Source organism: Mycteria americana, chromosome 2, assembly GCF_035582795.1.
Source record: "Mycteria americana isolate JAX WOST 10 ecotype Jacksonville Zoo and Gardens chromosome 2, USCA_MyAme_1.0, whole genome shotgun sequence".
In the NCBI taxonomy this organism is placed as follows: Eukaryota; Metazoa; Chordata; class Aves; order Ciconiiformes; family Ciconiidae; genus Mycteria; species Mycteria americana.
The window spans coordinates 36,611,213-36,631,144 of record NC_134366.1 but is presented as its reverse complement, the minus strand read 5'-3'; the positions used below and the strand labels follow the sequence as shown (position 1 = coordinate 36,631,144).

At 39.7% G+C, this 19,932-nt stretch overlaps 1 protein-coding gene across 1 annotated transcript in view; it reads right to left on the bottom strand.

Annotated features, from left to right (window-relative positions):
• STK31 (serine/threonine kinase 31) overlaps positions 1-19,932 on the bottom strand; it is a 41,821-nt gene that overhangs the window by 10,193 nt on the left and 11,696 nt on the right. Inside the window, exons 9-17 of the mRNA XM_075495559.1 lie at positions 19,463-19,622; positions 13,471-13,593; positions 8,379-8,558; positions 5,115-5,231; positions 3,933-4,052; positions 3,312-3,443; positions 2,192-2,293; positions 1,094-1,174; positions 605-730 (exon numbers count right to left, since the gene is read on the bottom strand). Coding sequence (XP_075351674.1) covers positions 605-730; positions 1,094-1,174; positions 2,192-2,293; positions 3,312-3,443; positions 3,933-4,052; positions 5,115-5,231; positions 8,379-8,558; positions 13,471-13,593; positions 19,463-19,622 — 1,141 coding nt within the window. The remainder of the gene's footprint in view (positions 1-604; positions 731-1,093; positions 1,175-2,191; positions 2,294-3,311; positions 3,444-3,932; positions 4,053-5,114; positions 5,232-8,378; positions 8,559-13,470; positions 13,594-19,462; positions 19,623-19,932) is intronic.

Here is a 19,932-nt window from a genome sequence, read left to right as displayed (position 1 = left end):
TTTAATTGAAGTAATGCATATTGTTAGATGCCATCAAATAACTTCCTCTTCTACTTATACAAAACTCAATTCCAACTGTCAAAGACTGTTACCATATTTTCTTATTAACTCTTAGAAAGCCTGTACCAACAAAACAGGAAGCGTGTCTCTAATTTGAGATTTAAATAGGCCACATCAAAAGCAAGAAGAGTATTTTCAACTATGCCTCTCAGAATACTACATCCCCTGGTTTCCCAATAGCTAGCAGACTGGTAGAGAAGCAGAGCAAGGGAAAAGCAGTAGTTCCTGAAATTTCTCAGTGAAATCATCAGGAAGACAAACCAGCATCTGCAAAAAGAGACAGGAGTAATGAACAGGAAAAAAGGTCCACCAGATACCAGAAAGAACAGACAGCAGAGGGGAAGCACTGTTCACTACAGTAGTCCTCAAAAGAAGTGAAAAAAATCAGTAGCAACATGGAAGCAATACAGAAGGAAAACAATGCTTCATGTTCTACAGGCCCCGACAAAAAAAATCTGACATCAGAAAAGGGCTGTTAAACACATGGATATGAAAAGAACAGCAGAGTTCATTCAGCACGTTAATAAGCCAGTGCCAACATTACCTTTAAAAGAACCTTCTGACCTTGAATTTCTGAACACACTAAAGGTCGTTTCGTGCTCAGTTCCTTCATGGGCTCAGCATCCAAAAGGTCTCGCTCCAGACTGCGTGTCAGAAGTCCACCAGAGTTCTGAACCACATGCACATGCAGATATCAAGGGTAAGCACACGGCATTTAACAGCTGATAAGATTCAGAGGCTTCAACTACCTCTCCTTTTCCTCAATGAACTTAGCAAAACACAAAACCAGTTGGGACATGTTAAAAAGTTACAGCATCCATTACCAAGAGGCTGGCCATCATGAGGCAGCTAAAGAAATGCATTCCTTGCACATCCCCCAGAAGAGGGGGAGAAGGAGGAAGGCCACAACAAACAATGCTCAGGGTGTATGTCCCCCAAATGGACAGACACTGTGCAAAGCATTGTTGGTGCAGAGCCTTGATAGGGCCTGAAACAATAACTGACAGTGCATTCAGACACAATCTCTGCTTACCATATAGTTTAGAATTCCTGCTTCTGGATAAAGAAGTGGTAACTCAGGGAACCATTTCTGTACCAAATATGTAAGCTTTTCCTAAATGAAGGAAACAAGGGCCACAGCTTCAGGTCACTAGTTTCTGATATATATAAATATACAATGACATTTGCGATGTATACCCAGGACATTTAAATGTACATTGACCATGACTGTACCTCCTTAAACAACATCATTCAAAGTAACACTGCCATTTGCTTTAAAAAAAACAAAAAAAAAACCAAAAAAACCCCACACCACACACATACAACCACACACAACATGAATACAACAATTCAATACAGACAGATTTTTGAAAGCTCTGAGGGTCAGGATAGTGTTAAGGCCCCAAACAGCTCATGCACTATCACGGAAAACATTTCATCTTTTCTACAAGAGGCTTTAGTAGGCCTAAACAAAGGAAAACAACTTCACTACAGGTAAGTGGAGGAAGACAGAAATCAAGTAGTAACACAGACCCTGGTCTCATCTCATGAGCATCTCTTGCAATTCCAGACCCACACAGCTGTAATGCTGCAAGGTGACTATTACGCACAAATGCTATGTCTGCAGAGGTAGGTATATCACCACCACAAATCCTGGTGCCCTTCTACTGGCTCACAAGGCAATGGCTTCCGATTCTTCCCTCCATATAGAGGACTTAGAGAAAGGGTGATCTCCTTTGCTCCAGGATAAAAGCCTGTTTTAACCTAGTCATAAGGGAACAGTTCCCCTTCTTGCAAGAAATACAGTCTTTCTTCAGCAACTGAGCTTACGCTTTCACCTGCAGCCCTTCTGGGTTGAGAACTACAGCTCACATTTTTTTTTCTCACCTCAACCCCTTATGGAGGGGGTAAGGGAGAGAAGGTCTGAAGAAACTATGTTCAAACAGAGATAAAATTGATCAGCCTCCATGCCTTCTCCCATAGGTTTCACCAAAAAGGGGTCATCTTAACATGAAACACTATAAAAAAAAAATCACATTTTTTATTTACCCAGAGCACACATTAAAACAACTGAAATGCAGATGTGCCTCATACAGGTTTGTTTTAGTTGCCTAAGTAGTTTAATACTTACATATTCTTCTTGTTCCTTGGATATTTCCTGAAGAACCCTATTTCGGAGATCAGCAATTTCCTCTTTTATTCCTGTCATTTCAAACTCACTGTAATCATCAGACTGCATTAGGAATAACAAAGTTAGTGTATAATTGTCATTCTGCTATTATACCAAACAACAGTAACCTACTATATCAGGATTAAAAAACAGCTTCCATATCACAGTTCTGGGGTTGAGCATATTCTCAAATGCATATTTTAGTCTCATTCGTGGAAACCCAAGAGAATCTCTTAAAACCTAATCACTGAGAAAGGTGTTCCCTTTATGTGACAGACCAAATGTTCTAGCCCTTTACCTACTTGTCTCTTAAGTCAAAGAGCTTTTTTTTTTTTTTTAATTAGCTGATCGCATATAATCATAACAGCAACATCATTCATCTACCAGCAATGCCGGGTTCCATAATTCATTCACTTTTTTCTCCCATAAGCAGGCATTTTCCTCACGTCACCTCATTATTCAAGAATCCTTTTCCCAATGGGTTTCATTAGTGTGTCTCATTTTAAATCCCTCTTGGAAGCTTACTGCCCCTTTACAATGCCTACAGAGAGACACATGCAGGTTCTTTTTTTCCTTAAGCATCACCAGAATAATTAATGTGCGATCAAACAAACAGCACTGAAGCTGGGGTAATATTTACTTTCTTTGGACTTCTCTGAGGGGTAGTGAGGAACCCTGAGAACTAGAACAGACATTGACTTCTGTCACCAAAGGGGAGGTACACATATTATTACAAAGTAAAAACTTAAGGTAACCACACAACCAGCACAGTAAAAAGAGTTGGACAAAACTGTTCATGCTGTGAACAGCAATCGTCACCAGAGGGACTTAGTTAAAAGCACAGTGCCATGGCTGGGGATTGAAAAAGAAAAGTGGCTAGGTACCGACTTTTTTTTTTTTAAGCCATTCAAGGCTTGGTCTCAGGGGCCTGTAAAACTTCCACAGTTAAAGGCAAAATTCAGGTCAGAAAACACAAACTGTTCTGTATAGTTACCACTTACTTGGAATAGACAAAATGAATGTTTCTAAACCAATCTAAAAAACAATAGACAAAAACACCAACACTGTAACATTTTCATACTTCCTCAAAGTTGTTCTTTTCAACCAGCTTCCACCTTAACTGGGCCTTTAAGCTTTTCACAGTTTTCTTAATTGATAATAAGTTGTTAATATCAGGTCTGTTATTCAGCCATTCCTCAGCCTGTTTTTTGAACTAGGGGGGAAAGAAGAAAAAAAATCAGAGTGTGTTCAAGCATTCTATTTTAACATGCTTTAGCCCAATGCATTAGAGAAACTGCCTGAAGCCTATCTGAATTCAGCTTTTCAGAGTCTTGCCCCACATAAGAGGGGTTTTATTGTGTTTCATTTTAACTACATTAACAACCTCCTGGAAAACCAATATTCTACTTAAAGCTCAATCCCCTTCAGTTACATAGTACTGATTTGTAATGAATACAGAGATTCCAGCTTCCATTGTTTTATTTTTTTAAAAAGTATCTTTGTATTTAACTGAAATAAAGCATTGGCTGAGGTAACGCACAACTGCAATTCTCAAGCTTTAACCCAACCAATCTCTCATCACCAATATACTCCTAGAATCTCCTCATAAAAAGATAAGGGGACATCTTTCAAAAAGAAATTATGTCAGAAAGGGTTACTAGTATAGATCAGTGTGACAGAAATAAATAAGGCATAAACTCACCTCAACACTCGCCAAGTATCTGTTCTGTATGACAGTCATCATACTTTGCTCCTGACGAACATTACGCATAACTTTATTGTAAGCACTCATAATTATTCCCTTCTCTGCTTCATCATGCTCCTGGATTGAATTACACAGAGGGAGATTAGAGATTGAGAGTCGTTCTTCATTTATACACACCAACGTTTAAGATGCAAAACCTTTACTGAGAAATTCCACTGTTAATGGAAAAAATCGTTTATCAGATTTTTCTCTCTCTTCTTAAAGAGATTCTAAAAGGGAAGTTAGAAAGTCTAAGAGTTCATCCAATAGTTTCAACAGAACAAAACTGATTGGCACTTCTATGCAGAAGTCCAATTTCATATTCCACATGCTATGAAAGAAATTTTTTTAAGGATAGCATGGTTAGATATGAAGCATTAAAGCATGCAACCATTCTTCTACGAGAGAGTCACTGGTTCTATCACAGAGAGCAGTCACAAGCAGACTAAACTACTGGTTTGTTGTTAGTATGATGCTACATTAGAGGACAGGTTCAACTTTTGCTGACACGACCATTCTCTGGCACAGTAGGGACTCTCATTGCAGAGACAATGCAAGTACCTCAAAGAGTTAGCAAAAGAGAATGGAGGAAATGCTTATCAGAAAAGGTAAATAACTGCAAAAAAGGCTAACACAAGCATAGAAAAAGATTACCAGTAAGGCAAGAACACTCGTCCCATGCAATATGAAAGTGATGAAAACCTACTCATCTCTTAAGACTGGAAAAAGTAAATTTATCCATGCACATTCCCCCAGAGAGGCAATCCCATTATTTTAAACAGAAACTTACTTTTCATCACCTGTATTTTCAACAGAAGCACCAGAACTCAGTACAGCTCAAAGAAAGATTCTCTGCACATAGAGAAGGAAGAACCAGTTTTCCCAGTATTTCTTAGTTAAGCCAGTCATACATACAGCTACATTCCTGTAACCCAAAGCTGTCCTCTGCCTGTTGCCTGGAAAACACATTCTCTTCTCTCTGGGGAGCAACCTGAGTGACTTTATCACATTTCCTCAAAAGAAGGTGCTGCCTTGTAGCAAACAAACTTGTCTGATATGTTAAGAAAAGCCTTAAACTGAAATCAAGAGGTGTATAAAATATATAGAAGTCATGACACAGTAGGCATGATTAGAACTTACATTTAAGTCAGTATCCAGTTCTTCACAAATAGCCAACTCAACCTTTTTGAGAATTTCATCCGCATTGCCAACCACTTCCTCTAAATCTGAAGATGCTTCTGACATCAGGTCAAAACACTTCAAAGAGAAAAAAAAAAAAATCAGCCTTGGAATTGAAAGTAAGAAGTTAGCAAGCAGACAGCAAAAACAAGCAAGAAATACGAAGAGTTATAGCACCACTGGAAATTTAACTAGGATTTGTGTCAGATCTCACCTTTAAGTGCCTCACACTTGAGAGATGTAACGATTTCTAGAACTAACAGAGTCAAGATTCACCAGGCAAGAAGAAAGTTGATTCTTGCCTTGATCGGGTTTTATTTTCCTAATCTCATTTTGATTTTTACCAAAAATGAAACAGTAGAAGAATCCAAATTCTTCTCCTACTGAGTTTCATGTCAAAAATCAACATGTATGCTGCCCACACAGTGATACACAAGATGCTCAATATGGCAGTTTCACTAGCGAGTGGGCTTTTCATTCCTATGTAGTACTATGTGAGATAAAGACACATCCTGGGATCTATTTCACAGTTTATCAAGTGTGAAATAAGGTTAAAGATTTCACTAGGAAACCTAAGTGTTTTCATAGAAGTCAAATAACTTAGCTTCAAGATATACGATACAGAAGGTGCCAGAGAAAAATCAGTAAGATCAGCTTATAATTACATTGAAGGTTGTTTTCAGCAAAGTTTTGTTACTCGTATCTGCAGAAAAAGAGATATTACACTGGCATACAGAACTAAAATGAAAATATGGTCCTGTATTTAACATGCAAGATACACAGTCATAATAGAAACCTGCAAACTCCACCTTGTTCATTTACCTATCAAGTATGTGTATTCCACTAAAGATTGTGAAAATATTTTATTGCCTTAACCTTAAAGGAACTAAAAATAAAAACTTTAACAGTGCAAGTTCAAACAGTATGTTGCTCCCCAAAGCCTGGAGTTGCATACTGGAAAGGAGTTGTCCAGTCTCTGAAAATTTCCTTGTCTGTCATTGACCCATTGCCTACTGTGATTCTGATCGATGCTACACTAGATTAATTTGGATTCAGAAAGAGAGGAAGAGGAGTATCTATTTAAAATAAGAGGAGGGGAAACACTTCAAAGAAGCATTTGCTATACAGGATAGCTCACACTTTTTTAAAAAAGGAGCTAGAAGTTAAATTGCAACAGAATAATTGCATGTCAAAAGCTGAAATTATTAAGATGGATAAATGAAAGTTTCTTCCTTGGTCTACCTACCAGTGCTTTACCACCCCAGCCTGTACATTTCTTGTGTCTCTGAACTGTTTGCAGAAAACTTCAGATTTGAAACAGGTAAATCAAAGTTCATCACTACACTAACAAACCTTAGTCACTTTCATGCATGCAGAACAGCACTCTGAATTGCATCCAGCAATCACAGAAACCCACCTGCAGGTTTGTTTGCCCCCTCTAATAACTGACATGATTATAAACACCTGTAAGTAATTATATTCATTAACATTATTCTGCATTTAACATGCACCAGGTCTACACTGCTGCTGAACAGCATTTACTGTCAGGTCAAGGAACACTGTTACTCATAACCGTCTGGCCACAGTAAATGCTCTGGGTACAACGAAATGCAAGGGCAGAAAACCTATTCACTATGAAAGGGCACGACCCTTGCGGATTATGTACATGTTAAAGGAGAAGCCACTGCCCAAGCACTCATACCACCCAAGACTTTAACTGCTAGGACCCGAGTCCCTTCGCAGCGGGCAGCTCCACTGAGCTGACGGGTGCCCCTTCTCCACTCCTCACTCACACACACACTCACTCTTGGGTGCTTCCTCCCCCCTCTGGCTCGACCCTAGGTTTCCCAAAGCAGAGTCTCCGATACAACGTACGCCAGATGAATTTATTGGTACAGCGGTGAAAACAGCTCGAGCTGGGTGCCTCCAGAGAGGGACCCAGAACAAAGAAATCCCTGGGTAATTATACCCTTACAATCTAAATTCCCCTCCCCTCAGGAGGCAGTTCAGACCAATAGTAGTATTTGGGTCTGGGGTCTTCCCATTCTTCATTGGGCACTTTCATTGCCTCTAGGCAGACCGATTCTTCTCTTATCTCTAAGATCGCAGCTTGTGCTAAGGTTGAAGCCTCCTTACCTTTCTGGTTTGCACCAGTTTCAGGGGCCTTCCTTCCTGTAGCCAAGTAAAAGTTCAGTGCACGGTCAGTGGATCTAGGTGAAAGTTCTTGTGGCCTAAGACTTCAGCAAGCCTTGATACTAATGCTAAAGTGACTACTACAACATACAATTCACAGGGGCAGGAAGGTTGTGCTGACACAGAGAACATTTACACACAAGCGCAACAAGAAGGAGATAAAGAAGCTGGGCCTGCAGGAATGGAGGCAGAGCAGCTTACAGTCTTCCCAGGAAGATTAAGAGTCCTAAACTGAGCAAGAACACAGATATTAAGCACAGAGACAGGAAAGCCACAAAGTTACCTCCCTACTTTGCTCTTTCTTTACAAGCAGAACTCAATGGATGGTAACCCACTTCCACCATCCATCTCCTTTTAAGACAAATAACACACACTCAACTTCAATGCTCCAAACCTCCTACAACTCGGACAGAGACACACAGCATCAGAACGGTATTCCAGAAGATACTGTAGGACACGCAAATAGAAGTGGACAATTTATTTGCATAAATTCTCCACAGTCAGCATTTCAATGAGGAAAAAAAAACTTCTATTCTATATTTGTCTGCAACCTGTACCTAGATCATGTCAAGTCAGACTGGCTTCTTCTTTGCAGTGATCTTTCATCACCTCTTTCAGCAGCATTTATGAACTAGAACCTTTTAAAATCTGAAGTCTTTCTATCCAAAGGCCACTTGAAAGGACTAATTAAAACATTTCAGTCACACAATGAACAGACCGAGCACACCCATACAAAAGCTATACTTGCATAAAAGTACTAATATTTATACAAAAGATGTCCTTTCATAAGAAAGCATAAGTTCTGGCTCACCGCAAAGGTACACTGAGAATAAAGGTAAATTAACACTCCATTCCTCCAGGCGTTACCTTTCCCTCTGTATTGAGGCACTGTCATTTAGTGCCACTGCTCTTACGCACAATCTCCCTGCCATAGGTAGTTGTCCCTACTAATGCCTACTCCTCACAAGCTCGGTTAGACAGTGTCATACTTCATCTTTTTCACCATCAGGAAAGACTGACTGTTCGCCTTACCTTTACGATGCCACTGAACCAGCCAGCAAGAATTTGCAGAGCTGTGTCCGTATTATTTCTGATGCAAATTAATCTCTTCATTTTAACACTCTTCCACTTAAAGAACTGTTGAAATACCTCCTCAGAGTCATCTGCTTCAGAGCCTTGACCATACACCATCTCCAGAGAAGCAGACAGTTCCTGTGCATCGAGTCAAACAAAAACAGGTTTGCAAACCAGAAGAATTTTGTGACAGTATACTATCTATAAAAATCAAGACATTTAACACAGAAAAAGTTAGCACTACCTGCTGGCATAAAATTATTTCTACTATAAAGGCTTCTTTCTATATCCAGTGAAGTACATTTTATATTCCACTTTCCTCTCAGATCTAGTGGCAGTACGTCTACCAGAAAGCGCAATGCAGAAAAGGATCTCAACACAGAGATCACAGAGTCTGATTTTTCCCTTCAAAACATGGAAGGAAAACACACCACAAAAAGCTTAAAAGCTCATAAGAAGTCATTTGTACTCTAGTTTCTTCTTCCTTGTGGATTGGACTTTAAAGTCGGACATCAGGACAAACAGCAAAATGGGGTTCAATTTATAATGCTTCTCATAGAACTGCTCAAATTCAGAAAACAAAGTGAACTTGTACTAAGAAACAAGGTGAGCAGCCAGACACCCAAGGAATGCTCCTGGACCAATGCCTCCCTTCAAAAGTCACTAGTCAAATCTATTCTGATGCACCTTCGTCATCACACTGATTCCTAGATGGAAGAGCAATTACCTACGTGTCTGAGACCTGAAGGCCCTCTGAAATAAGTTTTACAGTCTGGAAACTTCTATTTCCATCTAAAAGCCAAGTATTCTGCAAGTATATGAAGCACAGGGTCCAATTCCTTTTGACTTGTATTGGAAAACAAACTGAAGTGCTACACCTAAGGGAAACGCATCGAGGCTAAAGCTCAGGCCAAACAGAAATCACTTTTAAACAAAGGGCAGTCTGTCAAACAACCTGAAGAACAAGCAGGGTCAGGGAGGAATGTATCGGTCAATTACCAGTGGAGACAACATCCTGACAGAAAGCAGCCTTCCTTGCACCTGGGTGGAAAGTCCCATGCCAAAAAATATTTGAGAGCTACACTGGTGTTTGCAGGCAATTTGCTGTAGTTCAAAAGAGAAAATTCTCCCTAAACACTGGGATTTGACTGAATGAACCTGTGCTTTTGTAATATAAATGTCATGATTTAGCTTCAGTAGGCAACCAAGCACCACACAGCCTCGCGCTCACCCTCCCCCCCCGGTGGGATGGGGGAGAGAATCGGAAGAGCAAAAGTAAGAAAACTTGTGAGTTGAGATAAGAACAGTTTAATAATTGAAATAATAATAATTGAAATAATAATAATAATAATAATAATAATAATGAGAAACTGAGAGAGAGAGAGAACACCGGGGCGGGGAGAGGCGGGAGGGACGACCAACAAAAAAAACAAGTGAGGCTCACCACCCACCGACCGACACGCAGCCAGTCCCTCAGCAGCGATCACTGCCCCCTGGCCAGCTCCCCCCAGTTTATATATGAGCACGATGCCATACGGTACGGAAGAGCCCTTTGGCCAGTTTGGCTGTGCCCCCTCCCAGCTTCTTGTGCACCTGGCAGAGCGTGGGAAACTGAAAAGCCCTTGACTAGTGTAAGCACTGCTTAGCAACAACTAAAACATCAGTGTGTTATCAACATTATTCTCATACTAAGTCCAAAACACAGCACTATACCAGCTACTAGGAAAAACAATTAACTCTATCCCAGCCAAAACCAGGACAAAATAGCATCCTTCAGCTTTCAAAATCCATTATTTTACTTATCCACATCATTCCCGACAAGATGGCTAAAGAAACCCTGAGAAAGGCTGCTGAGAGTTTGCTTATAAATAGCGTTTCACTTTTTTTCTTTTCTCAGATCCCAGAATATTTGAGTTAAATATCACAGACCTTCCCAAACCACATCTAGGTCATACAGATGAAGAAACACACCAAAACACCTCTCTCTCTCCTCCTCTTGAGAGAGGTTTTCATTTTTGCGTCCCTCAGACTGAACTGCCAATACTATGGAAAAAGCATTATGGCAGAACTTAAAGTCACTTGTTAGGAGCCTTTCAGACACTTGAAACACAAGAGGTCATACAAGCAATCAAACGTAACTAAGTAAAACAGACTGACACTACCACCACAGGCCAGAACGTGGCAGCAATGAACTCCCCTTGCTGAGGGCTGCAGGGACTGCGGAGGTGAGGAAGTGAGCTTGACCAATTTTGTAGAACTACACATGATGATGCCACAACCAGGCCTCAGCTCTACAGACACAGCACAGCAGAAGTTCCAACTGGGACCAAAAACATAAGAATTTCCTCACATAACAACTAAATACAGTGACCGCAACCCCACCCCACCCCACCCCACCCAAAAAAAAAAAAAAAAAAAAAAAAAAAAACAAACCACAGCACCAAACAGTATTTGATAGAATTCTAAAGCTAATTTCGTAACAATAGTTACTATAATGAACAGCATTCATTTAGTACAACAGGTTGTTTAGAACAGCAATTTCCAACTGAGCCAGGTGGCATGAGCTTTGTACAAATATGCTTGTCTATAAGCAAATACAAAAAGTAGGTTTGTGCTAAATTTACGGAGGCTATTTAAATCACTCAAGTGCACAACCGATTTTTCCCACATTCTTTTTTGAACAGCTGGATTTTAATACACCAGGATACACGTGGATAGCAAGTGGCACAGCAAGGGAGAAGCCAGGTTCAAATGGAACAGTCTGAAGGAGGGAGAAAAAAAAAATCAGCCCATTTAACAGCAGCCAAAAGTCGCTAACAGAACTGAGAAAAGTGCTCTGTAACAGTTTCGTATCCAATATCACACCCTGTTTACAAAAATGGCAGCACTAGTTACACCAGAAACATATCTGCATGCATTCCATCAGACTGTCCTCAAGGAAAGAATCCAGCAAGTTACATCCTATTTCTACCCATTTATTCTTCATACTACAAACACACTTCCCTAAAACATTAGCAACTTCACCAGCATATGGATACAGAAACAGGCTCCAGAAGGATAACAAGTCACCATATGAAGATGTCTCAGTGGCCTACATGCACTTGTCCCAGTTACTGTCTCTAAGCACCGTAACTCAAAGGGAGCACAGAACAAGCTACTACATGCTATGCGTGGGGCAAAGGAAACATGCGTACAGAAAGCTGACAGAACAGCTGACAACCGCTCAGATCATACTCTAGTGTGCTTTAGAGAACTCAGGTGTATGCCCACACTCTTGGCCTTCCTCTTAACCAATGCAGTATTATCACTTGGAAAGCATGGAGCTCACCAACTGTTTATTTCAGTCCTAGCCAGTTGGACCCAGCTGTGGCTGAAGCTGTTTGAATTTGTCTGTAGTTCAGGCCAACAACGGTTCTCACTGGAAGGTATAAAACATAAGTCAGAGATGTGTGATGCAGAAGAGAGGTTTGCAATACGCAGCCTCTATGAGAGGGGCATTAGCTCCCATGGTCCTGTCCTTTTGAGAGACATTGGAAAAATACTTGTTTCTCTAGGGCAGCACAGCATGACCTCTTCAACTCTATAAAATTGCAATCAAGGTTCTCACTGATATTTGGCAAAAACTTATTTCTGTTTCCCTACTTGGGAAAACTATTTTGATCTTCTAGCTCCTAATACAAGAGAGAACCATCAATAGAGTTAAGCTAAAGCCCAAAATTCACTTAACACACCTAGCAGCATTTCAGTACCCCTTCAAGTATTTTCAAAAAACTTATTAAAATTTCACTGCAGTACCATTATCTAGAAGATGCTTAATGCCTACCACCTAGTGGATTAGCACAGCATAACCTTTAAACATACACCAAAAAAAAAAAAAAAAAACCCAACCAAAAAACCAACCACAAAAGAGAAAAGCCCCACACAACAACACACCACAACTTTCCTCTGTCTGACTGAGCAGGATCCACACAGGGCCTCCAGTGACAGAAAGCCATGGAATGCTACCCGTCCAATATTTTTTCTAATTAGACACCAGACTAGAACCAAAAAATAAGTGTTCCAAAACATTTTTTTTGAATGGCATTGAAAAAGAATTCCATTAGAAATTGAGTAAGCAGTTCCATGAAAATTTGAATGCTTCAATTTATTAATGCTGCTCCAACCTTACACAAACTTATGTGCAGCCTTTTCCTAAGAACCACATCTCATACATGTGTGGACGAATACATCTCTGGAATTTGGCAATTGTTTGACAGCTTGTCTGTACAACCTTTTTCCCCCTCTTCACACACACTTGCACAGTCAAAATAAAAGTAATATTTCTGAAGTTAAAAAGAAGAAAAGAAATTATTTCTAATAGCAAAGGCCGGAAACACCAGCTTGGTAACACTTCTATTGGTAAAGTCCTCTTCAAAAGTTCTTACTGCCTCTACAGAGCCTATTTCCCTGTCTACTTCCTCACTTTCTGTTGTTGGTTTGGCTGGGAGGGAGACAGACTCTCGGTATAAACGTGTGCTTCTGTAGTGTTTAACACTCACCTTAAAAGAAAAAAAAACAACCCCAACAAACAACAGCATACAACTTTAAACATTTTACACTTTGCTACAGTAGTCCAAACTACACAGCCATCTTAACAGAAAGGGCTAGGAAAGTGTATAACCCAACCACAAAACCCACTGCCACAATTTGCAAGATAACTGCATTGACTTTTTAACTGTAGGTTCTCTCATTAACACCTGCCTTCTACTAAATATTCTGTTCTTTGTGAAGTCTTGTTAGTCACCAAACACAGTACCATAAAATAAAAGATGTTGGTCAAATTCAGGATCTAGATAGTAATTTGCCTCTAGAAACAAAACATCTAGGAGACCAGGATCACAAGTAACAGAGAACTACAGGTGTCAGATGTACAACTTAACTCAGAAGTGTTATCTAAAGCTTCATCTGCTGCTGTCTAGGTCTCCAACTATAAAACGTTTAACATTTAAGAAACACCCTCCACAGGTTCTCAGTGTTTCAGAATCAATACTGATAAAAGCAACCTCCTCACCTGTAATGTTCTTGAGCGCTCAGAGAGGGGCAGTTGATCCACTTCCAAAATTAATTCTTCCACTGCTGAATACAAGCTCTGCTGTACCTCATCTCTCTTGCTAATCAATTCATCTCTTTCATCCTATGCCGAAGGAAAAGCAAGTCAGCAACTCACACCAAGCACCACATACACAATGTGGAAACTGATACAAAAATGCATTAATCCCTGCAAAGTATTAGTACAATACACGCCTGACTAGGAATGAGTGAAAAAGCAAATTTTGTTTTTAACCTCTGCTCTTAAGACATGACCACCTTGCACAAATACAGCATCCTTTACAGTGTAAACATATGCAACTAAAGAAACAATTTCTGCATGACTGTTGATAACAGTGGGAGTCCTAACTGTCACTGTCAATCTAAAATGTCCTAGCTGTCCTGCAGTTTTTTATTGTATTACAGAAATTAGAATTTGGATTATTCACACTTCCATACATGCCAAATTATATCCACAAAGTCAGATTGCAAAAGATTACTTGCTGGAGAAGAATACTCTAGGATCAAATAAATCTTTTTACCAATTTTTTTCCTTGCCTTCTAGCAGGAAAGACAGGTGACCCATAAACTCCCTGCTGATTATCTGCAGTAAAATTATTAAACTAAAGATAATTTTCTAGGAACAAAAACAAAGTTTCCCTTGGATCACTGGCAGGATTATTTCTGCTAATAGGAGAGGAACCCCACATTCATATCAGACAAGGTACCTAAGAGACTCACCAAAACCAAACCTTTCGAAATGGATGAAGCAAGTTACTCAGAAGCATGTTTGCAGTGTTCTTTTCACAGTGATTTAACCCAACATGCCCACAGAAATAGGAAAATACATATAAACATGGAAGACCAAACTACAGCTTTGTAGACCTGCTGTAAAGAATTGCTATTCCCTTCTACATCCATCTCCAAAAAAGTAAGTAAAATGACTCAAGTAGATATAACACACTGTCCTGACAGGTGTTCCCTTCCCCACCCTGAAAAAAAATAATCTTGGAAAGTCTAGTGTGGAAGGCAATTAATAAAGAAACAGAAAACAACAGAAGAGTTAACCATGGCACTAATACCAGTTTCACATGGAGCCAAAGAACAGTCAAATGAACACTTCCTACAAACAAGCAACATATAATATAAATATATCTGAAATATAAATATGTATATACAAACACAGGTTCTCAGAGTTTTTAAATTTATTTCATCCAGTGAAAGCTTAGAAGTTGACTTAATCAGGAGTTTGTAAGTAGAAGGAAGACAGACTAGAAACCTTTTGCCTGTAACAGACAAGGGCAAAATGAGATCCAATGGTTGGAAATGGAAAGATGGGCAAACTTCATCTAAAAATAAAACCCCAAGTTGCAGTATAAACTGCTTTAAAACTTACATTAGCAATTGAACAGATGTTGTAATTCAGCCAGACTTTAGTGGGCTGGATAATAAAAATCAGTGGATTAAGTTCTACTATAGAAGGTGAACACAACTTACTGCTTCAGCACTTAAAAAACATGAAACAACAACAAAAAAGATTTAATAGGCACTTCTGCACTTTTTGGGCATCTCTGGTGACCAAAAGCACACACAATTCTTACAGACTTCGTGCTGGTTTTCCTGCATAAGACAGGAGCCAGTTTGTAAAAGAATACTGTAACACACTGCATGAAAAGTCTTCTTTATGACAAGGGATCCTTATTCCTTTTTAAGACAAGATTTCTGCAGAATATTACTTCAAAAACTAGAGCAATAGAGACTTAATGTAGTAGAAGATTCAACCAGGCAACCAAACTCCAATTAATACCAGTTCAAGCACTAGAGTAAATTCAACAGTCTACACATGACTAAATGACAATCCAGGAACTCAATAGATGGCTCGGGAGCCACAGGACAAGTCTTCTAATGTCTGCCATTTAACTGGGTACATGCGACAGTTCATGGCTCAGATAATGCGTGTTAAATAGCAATAAATTCAGAGAGCATTAACAACACAAGGCAGTGTTTTAATAGTCTGCTTTACAAAGATGTAAGCTCATCACAACAGCAAACAGTAGAATTAAACTCCTTTAGAACAGGCTAAAAGCTTCTCAAACTACAAAATTTAGTTTCTTTTGTGTCTGATCCATCTTATACCTCTCAAAAAAAAAAAAAAAAAAACAAACCACAACTCCACAAACAACCCCACACAAACAACCCGCAACTTGGTCATACCAAATGCCAAGCTAGCTTACCATCTTGTTTCTGACAACTATAGCAATGCTTATGAAAGTCCGTAAGAGCAGGATATGTATGGTGCAATCACCTCATCAATGCATTCTTGCTTTAGTGTGATTTAATGACCTCATAAGCAAGAGAAAAAAAATGAATCCCCCTCCATGGATAAGTTCTAATCCATTTTTACAGCCTATTTCTACTTTTGGCCCCAGTTTTTGGCTCCCTTTAGTTCAAGTTACTACTTTGCAGTATATGGAATAGCTAAAACTAGCTCTGGCATCAGCATCCTCATTAAACAGCTCTATTTATCCCACCCTCCCCCACTTTTTTTTTTTTTTTTAAATGAGCAACTGAATAGCTCCCCTTTTTTAAACATTGGCATGATTATTTTTTCATCCTTCTCACAAAAAATGCTGAATATGTACACTACAGTCTCCAAGAAGTTTCTAAATCAAAATCATAAATTAAGTGACACATCCATAAAACACTATCTACAATGCCTGAAAAGTCAGAATTTGTATTACACCCTATTACAATGAGTATCTGCCCACACTGCAATCAGGGGAATTTTTTTCATCTGTAAAGCTGCCATCCTCTCAGTAACGTTTCATAGGAGTGCTGGTTAAGTGATCAGCACCACTACCTTCCTACTGGCACACAGAATTTACATCAAATTCTATGATTAGTTTTGAATATATTTTTAAGCATTTCCACTCCAGAAGAACCATCTTTGTCATTTTCATACACACCATGCCCCAGAACTACCTCAGTTCACTGATTATCTTATTATGTTTCCAAGACATATGTTACATAAATACCTTATTAAGAACAAATGCTCTAGTCACCCATCTTCATTTGTGGGACAGTATCCAGGAGAGACCCAGTTAAACCAGCATAAACCAACTAAGAAAGCATAGACAATGAAAACTGAAATTATGCCATTTACTCTGCACTCAAACTTTATTGGGTTTACTCACACCTGTGATGTTTGCTTAAGATGCATTAGGTTTCCCCCCAAAGCAAGACAAGATGTTCACTCTCAAGAGCTTACAAACAAATGAGGCTTGTGACAGTGAGAGAGGGCATCAGCACTCCAGGGAGGTTAAAGGAAGAGCACATTGCTCAGGCAACTGAATAGCAAGATTTAACTCAGTAAAACCAATTCTGACAGCTAGGTTGACAAATTGAGTAAACAGTTAAACAGTCTGCTGTAGTTTAATAGCCAGCTATTTCATCCATCTGTTTGGGTTCACTGGGCTTCGTGTACACTGGATTTACATGTACCTCATTTTAACTGAGCAAGAAACAAAGTTAGTGACATCAACATACTCGGTTGCACTATCAAAAATATTTGTTAGCCTATCTACAGTCAGTATAATTTAAGTAGGGATGACAGGCAGAATAACAAGCACACCCTTTTACTGTGTGCATCCTGGACATTTCTTGTATTTGAAAATACAGTAGCCAAGATTCTGTGGCATGTTACAGCACATAAAATAGATCTTTAAAAATCAAAATGATTCTCAGGAAAAAAAAGTTACATCACTACACTGCGCATTAAAACAGGACAACCTTTGTGGTACTGTTGACTAGCATGATGCAACCAAAACTGTACCCTTGTTCTGTACCCTTCACCTACCAAAGTTTTCACAATACTTAAGACAAATTCCACAAGAGCCTTGAGATGTCCTGCTTCCAGCTGCTACCAATTCATCTTGAAACTAAATTAATTCTTCAGGGAGCTCTACACTTCCACACACATTCACACTTGCATACCCTTTGCAGCACTCAGGCACTCTGGGGGATACCTGACATCTGGCAGAACTCATGTCGTCTTTATTTTTCCCCGTTTAAAATATTGGTGACACTACCATGACAGCCTCCCCTCTTCAGACAGCAGGAATTTTTTTTACAATGGCGTGCTCTTGCAAAGTTGTACGATTTCATGCCACTGTTCATTTACACCTTAGCTTAGGCAACCAGGAACAATGTCAGAACGGGTGGGGGAGACAGACAAGGGCGGTGTGTTGATTTCTGAATAAAACTAGTTTTCAAGCCATGTGTGAGGCCACATCTTGTCAACACAAAACAGAGAGCTACACAAACACATGTGGAGCTACCAGAAGCACCATAGTGCTGTAAGCTCATTTCAGCAGTACTTCAAATATTTTGGCAGTGTAACGCACTACAATGCATCATGCAGACATGACTTCATTGCTAGCCATTCACAACTGAAATGGGTGACAATGTCCAGACTGCCTAACATATTGCAACAAGTTAGTCCATCAGAAAAACCTCCAGCACTCTTCAAGAATGAAACCTCTTTTCATGATGTTTCTTATGGAAGAATGCTGTTTGCTGGGGTTGGCAACTCAAAAAACAAACAAACAAAACCAACCCACACACTGCCACCTGAATGACACCAAAGCAACCATCTCCTCTATTGAATAGACACTTTGAGACTCCCCAATCACACCACTGTATCTCCATCTGTCCTAACTCTTGTCCACATTAAGTTTTCTTTCCCTCTATCCCCAGCCCAACTGAGTCAAAGCAAAACTGGACGAGGGGGGCGAAAACAAGTTCTAAGATAGCTTTGCTTTACTTGTCTGCTGCTGTTCAACAAGGCTTACGGACCCACTTGAGCTCAACCATCCCATGTAAACTCCAGAAAATTGCAACTGATACTATTTCATGCGGGATCAGGAATTCACCCAAGGAAAGCTTGTGCAAGTGAATTCCTAAGCAGCCCTGGCTCCTGGGTACCTTGCAATCTAGCTATTCTTCTACATGTTGCTCTCCTATACAACATGCAAGACTAAAATGTCATCTGCTTATTAACACTTATCTTAATGTTGTCAAGTTTAAACATTTCACTTTGTTTACTAAAAACTATTTATTTCCACCTACAAAAATCAAATGTATGCCATACCATAGATGTTTTAATACCCTTCCCTGCACAAGCAACAACAGAACTTACTCGGCTTCTCCTCATGGCTCACTATTTTCTAGTCCACTTCATGAGTTGTTAAATTCAGTGTAACACAGCAATGCTTCTTAAGCAAACACATTTAAAATGTTTTAGGTTATACTTGAAAACAGTCACAACACATTTGCTGTCATTCTCCCAGGTGCACAACTACCATCCCTTCCCCGCCTTACCACAATGCCTGCCACAGACCGGGAAACCTTCCCATTCCCAGGAGCAGCATCACCGCACACGAGAGATGCGGTACATAACCATCCTTATCAACACAGCCATCTCTGTGTACCCAGGCAGGCTTGTTCAGATCTGTGGTTGCAGAGAAGTTGCACCAGATGGCAGCTTTCCTCTATGCAAGTCCATCTTCCCATACAACTGCATTTGCATACTGCTCTCCCTATGCCTCCCCATACGAGGGAGGCATATACTAAGTAGTGGCATGCTGCTTTAACAAAAGGTTTTGAAGACAGACTGCAGCTGCACAGCTGAAGCGGTTTCTAACTATTACGGAACAGAAACCTTTTAGCTACCATGTTCTGATTTCCTTATACTTCTTTACACAATCAAGGGCATCAAAAAGTCTAGGTTTAACACAAAAAAATAACACTCCACAAATACATCAGTTGCGGCAAAGGCAGCAAAGCCTCTGATGTTATCTAGCAAAGGACAGATGTTTCCATGCTGTGCTCATGCTACCCAGCTACACTTATAAGACTAAAATACTCTGTCAGTAGCTGTTAAATTATAGCTCGAGACAAAAATAATTCCAACCTACCACATTTCTGCATAACTGAATCTTCTCTTGAGCCAAGTCATACTCTGCCCAAATCTTCTGCAGTTTTTCCAAGGAACTTGGAACAGTGAGACATCCTTCTGTAACTACTTTTATGGCTTGTGAGAGTTCCTCCCCAAAATGACTGTTCTTATTTGTGTGCCTAAGTTGTAAGAAGGAAACAACATTTTACCAGGATTTTTTTTTCCAGAACTTAAGCAGTTTAAAAATCAATGCTATTCAGACCCCTTGAACATAGAATTTTGAGATAGCACCTGCCATGTTAATAACCTAGTTTCTTTCAAAAGATAGCAGCAGCAATTTGTCTCATTCAGCTGTTACATCTTTTTTTGAGGAAGGAAGAAGGACCTCGAATACATTCATTACACCTCAGCATTGACAAGACTGTACATGGAAATTCTCTCCTGCTTTTAATTTCCCTTTTGTCCTGTCTCGTCCCTTGGTATTTTTTT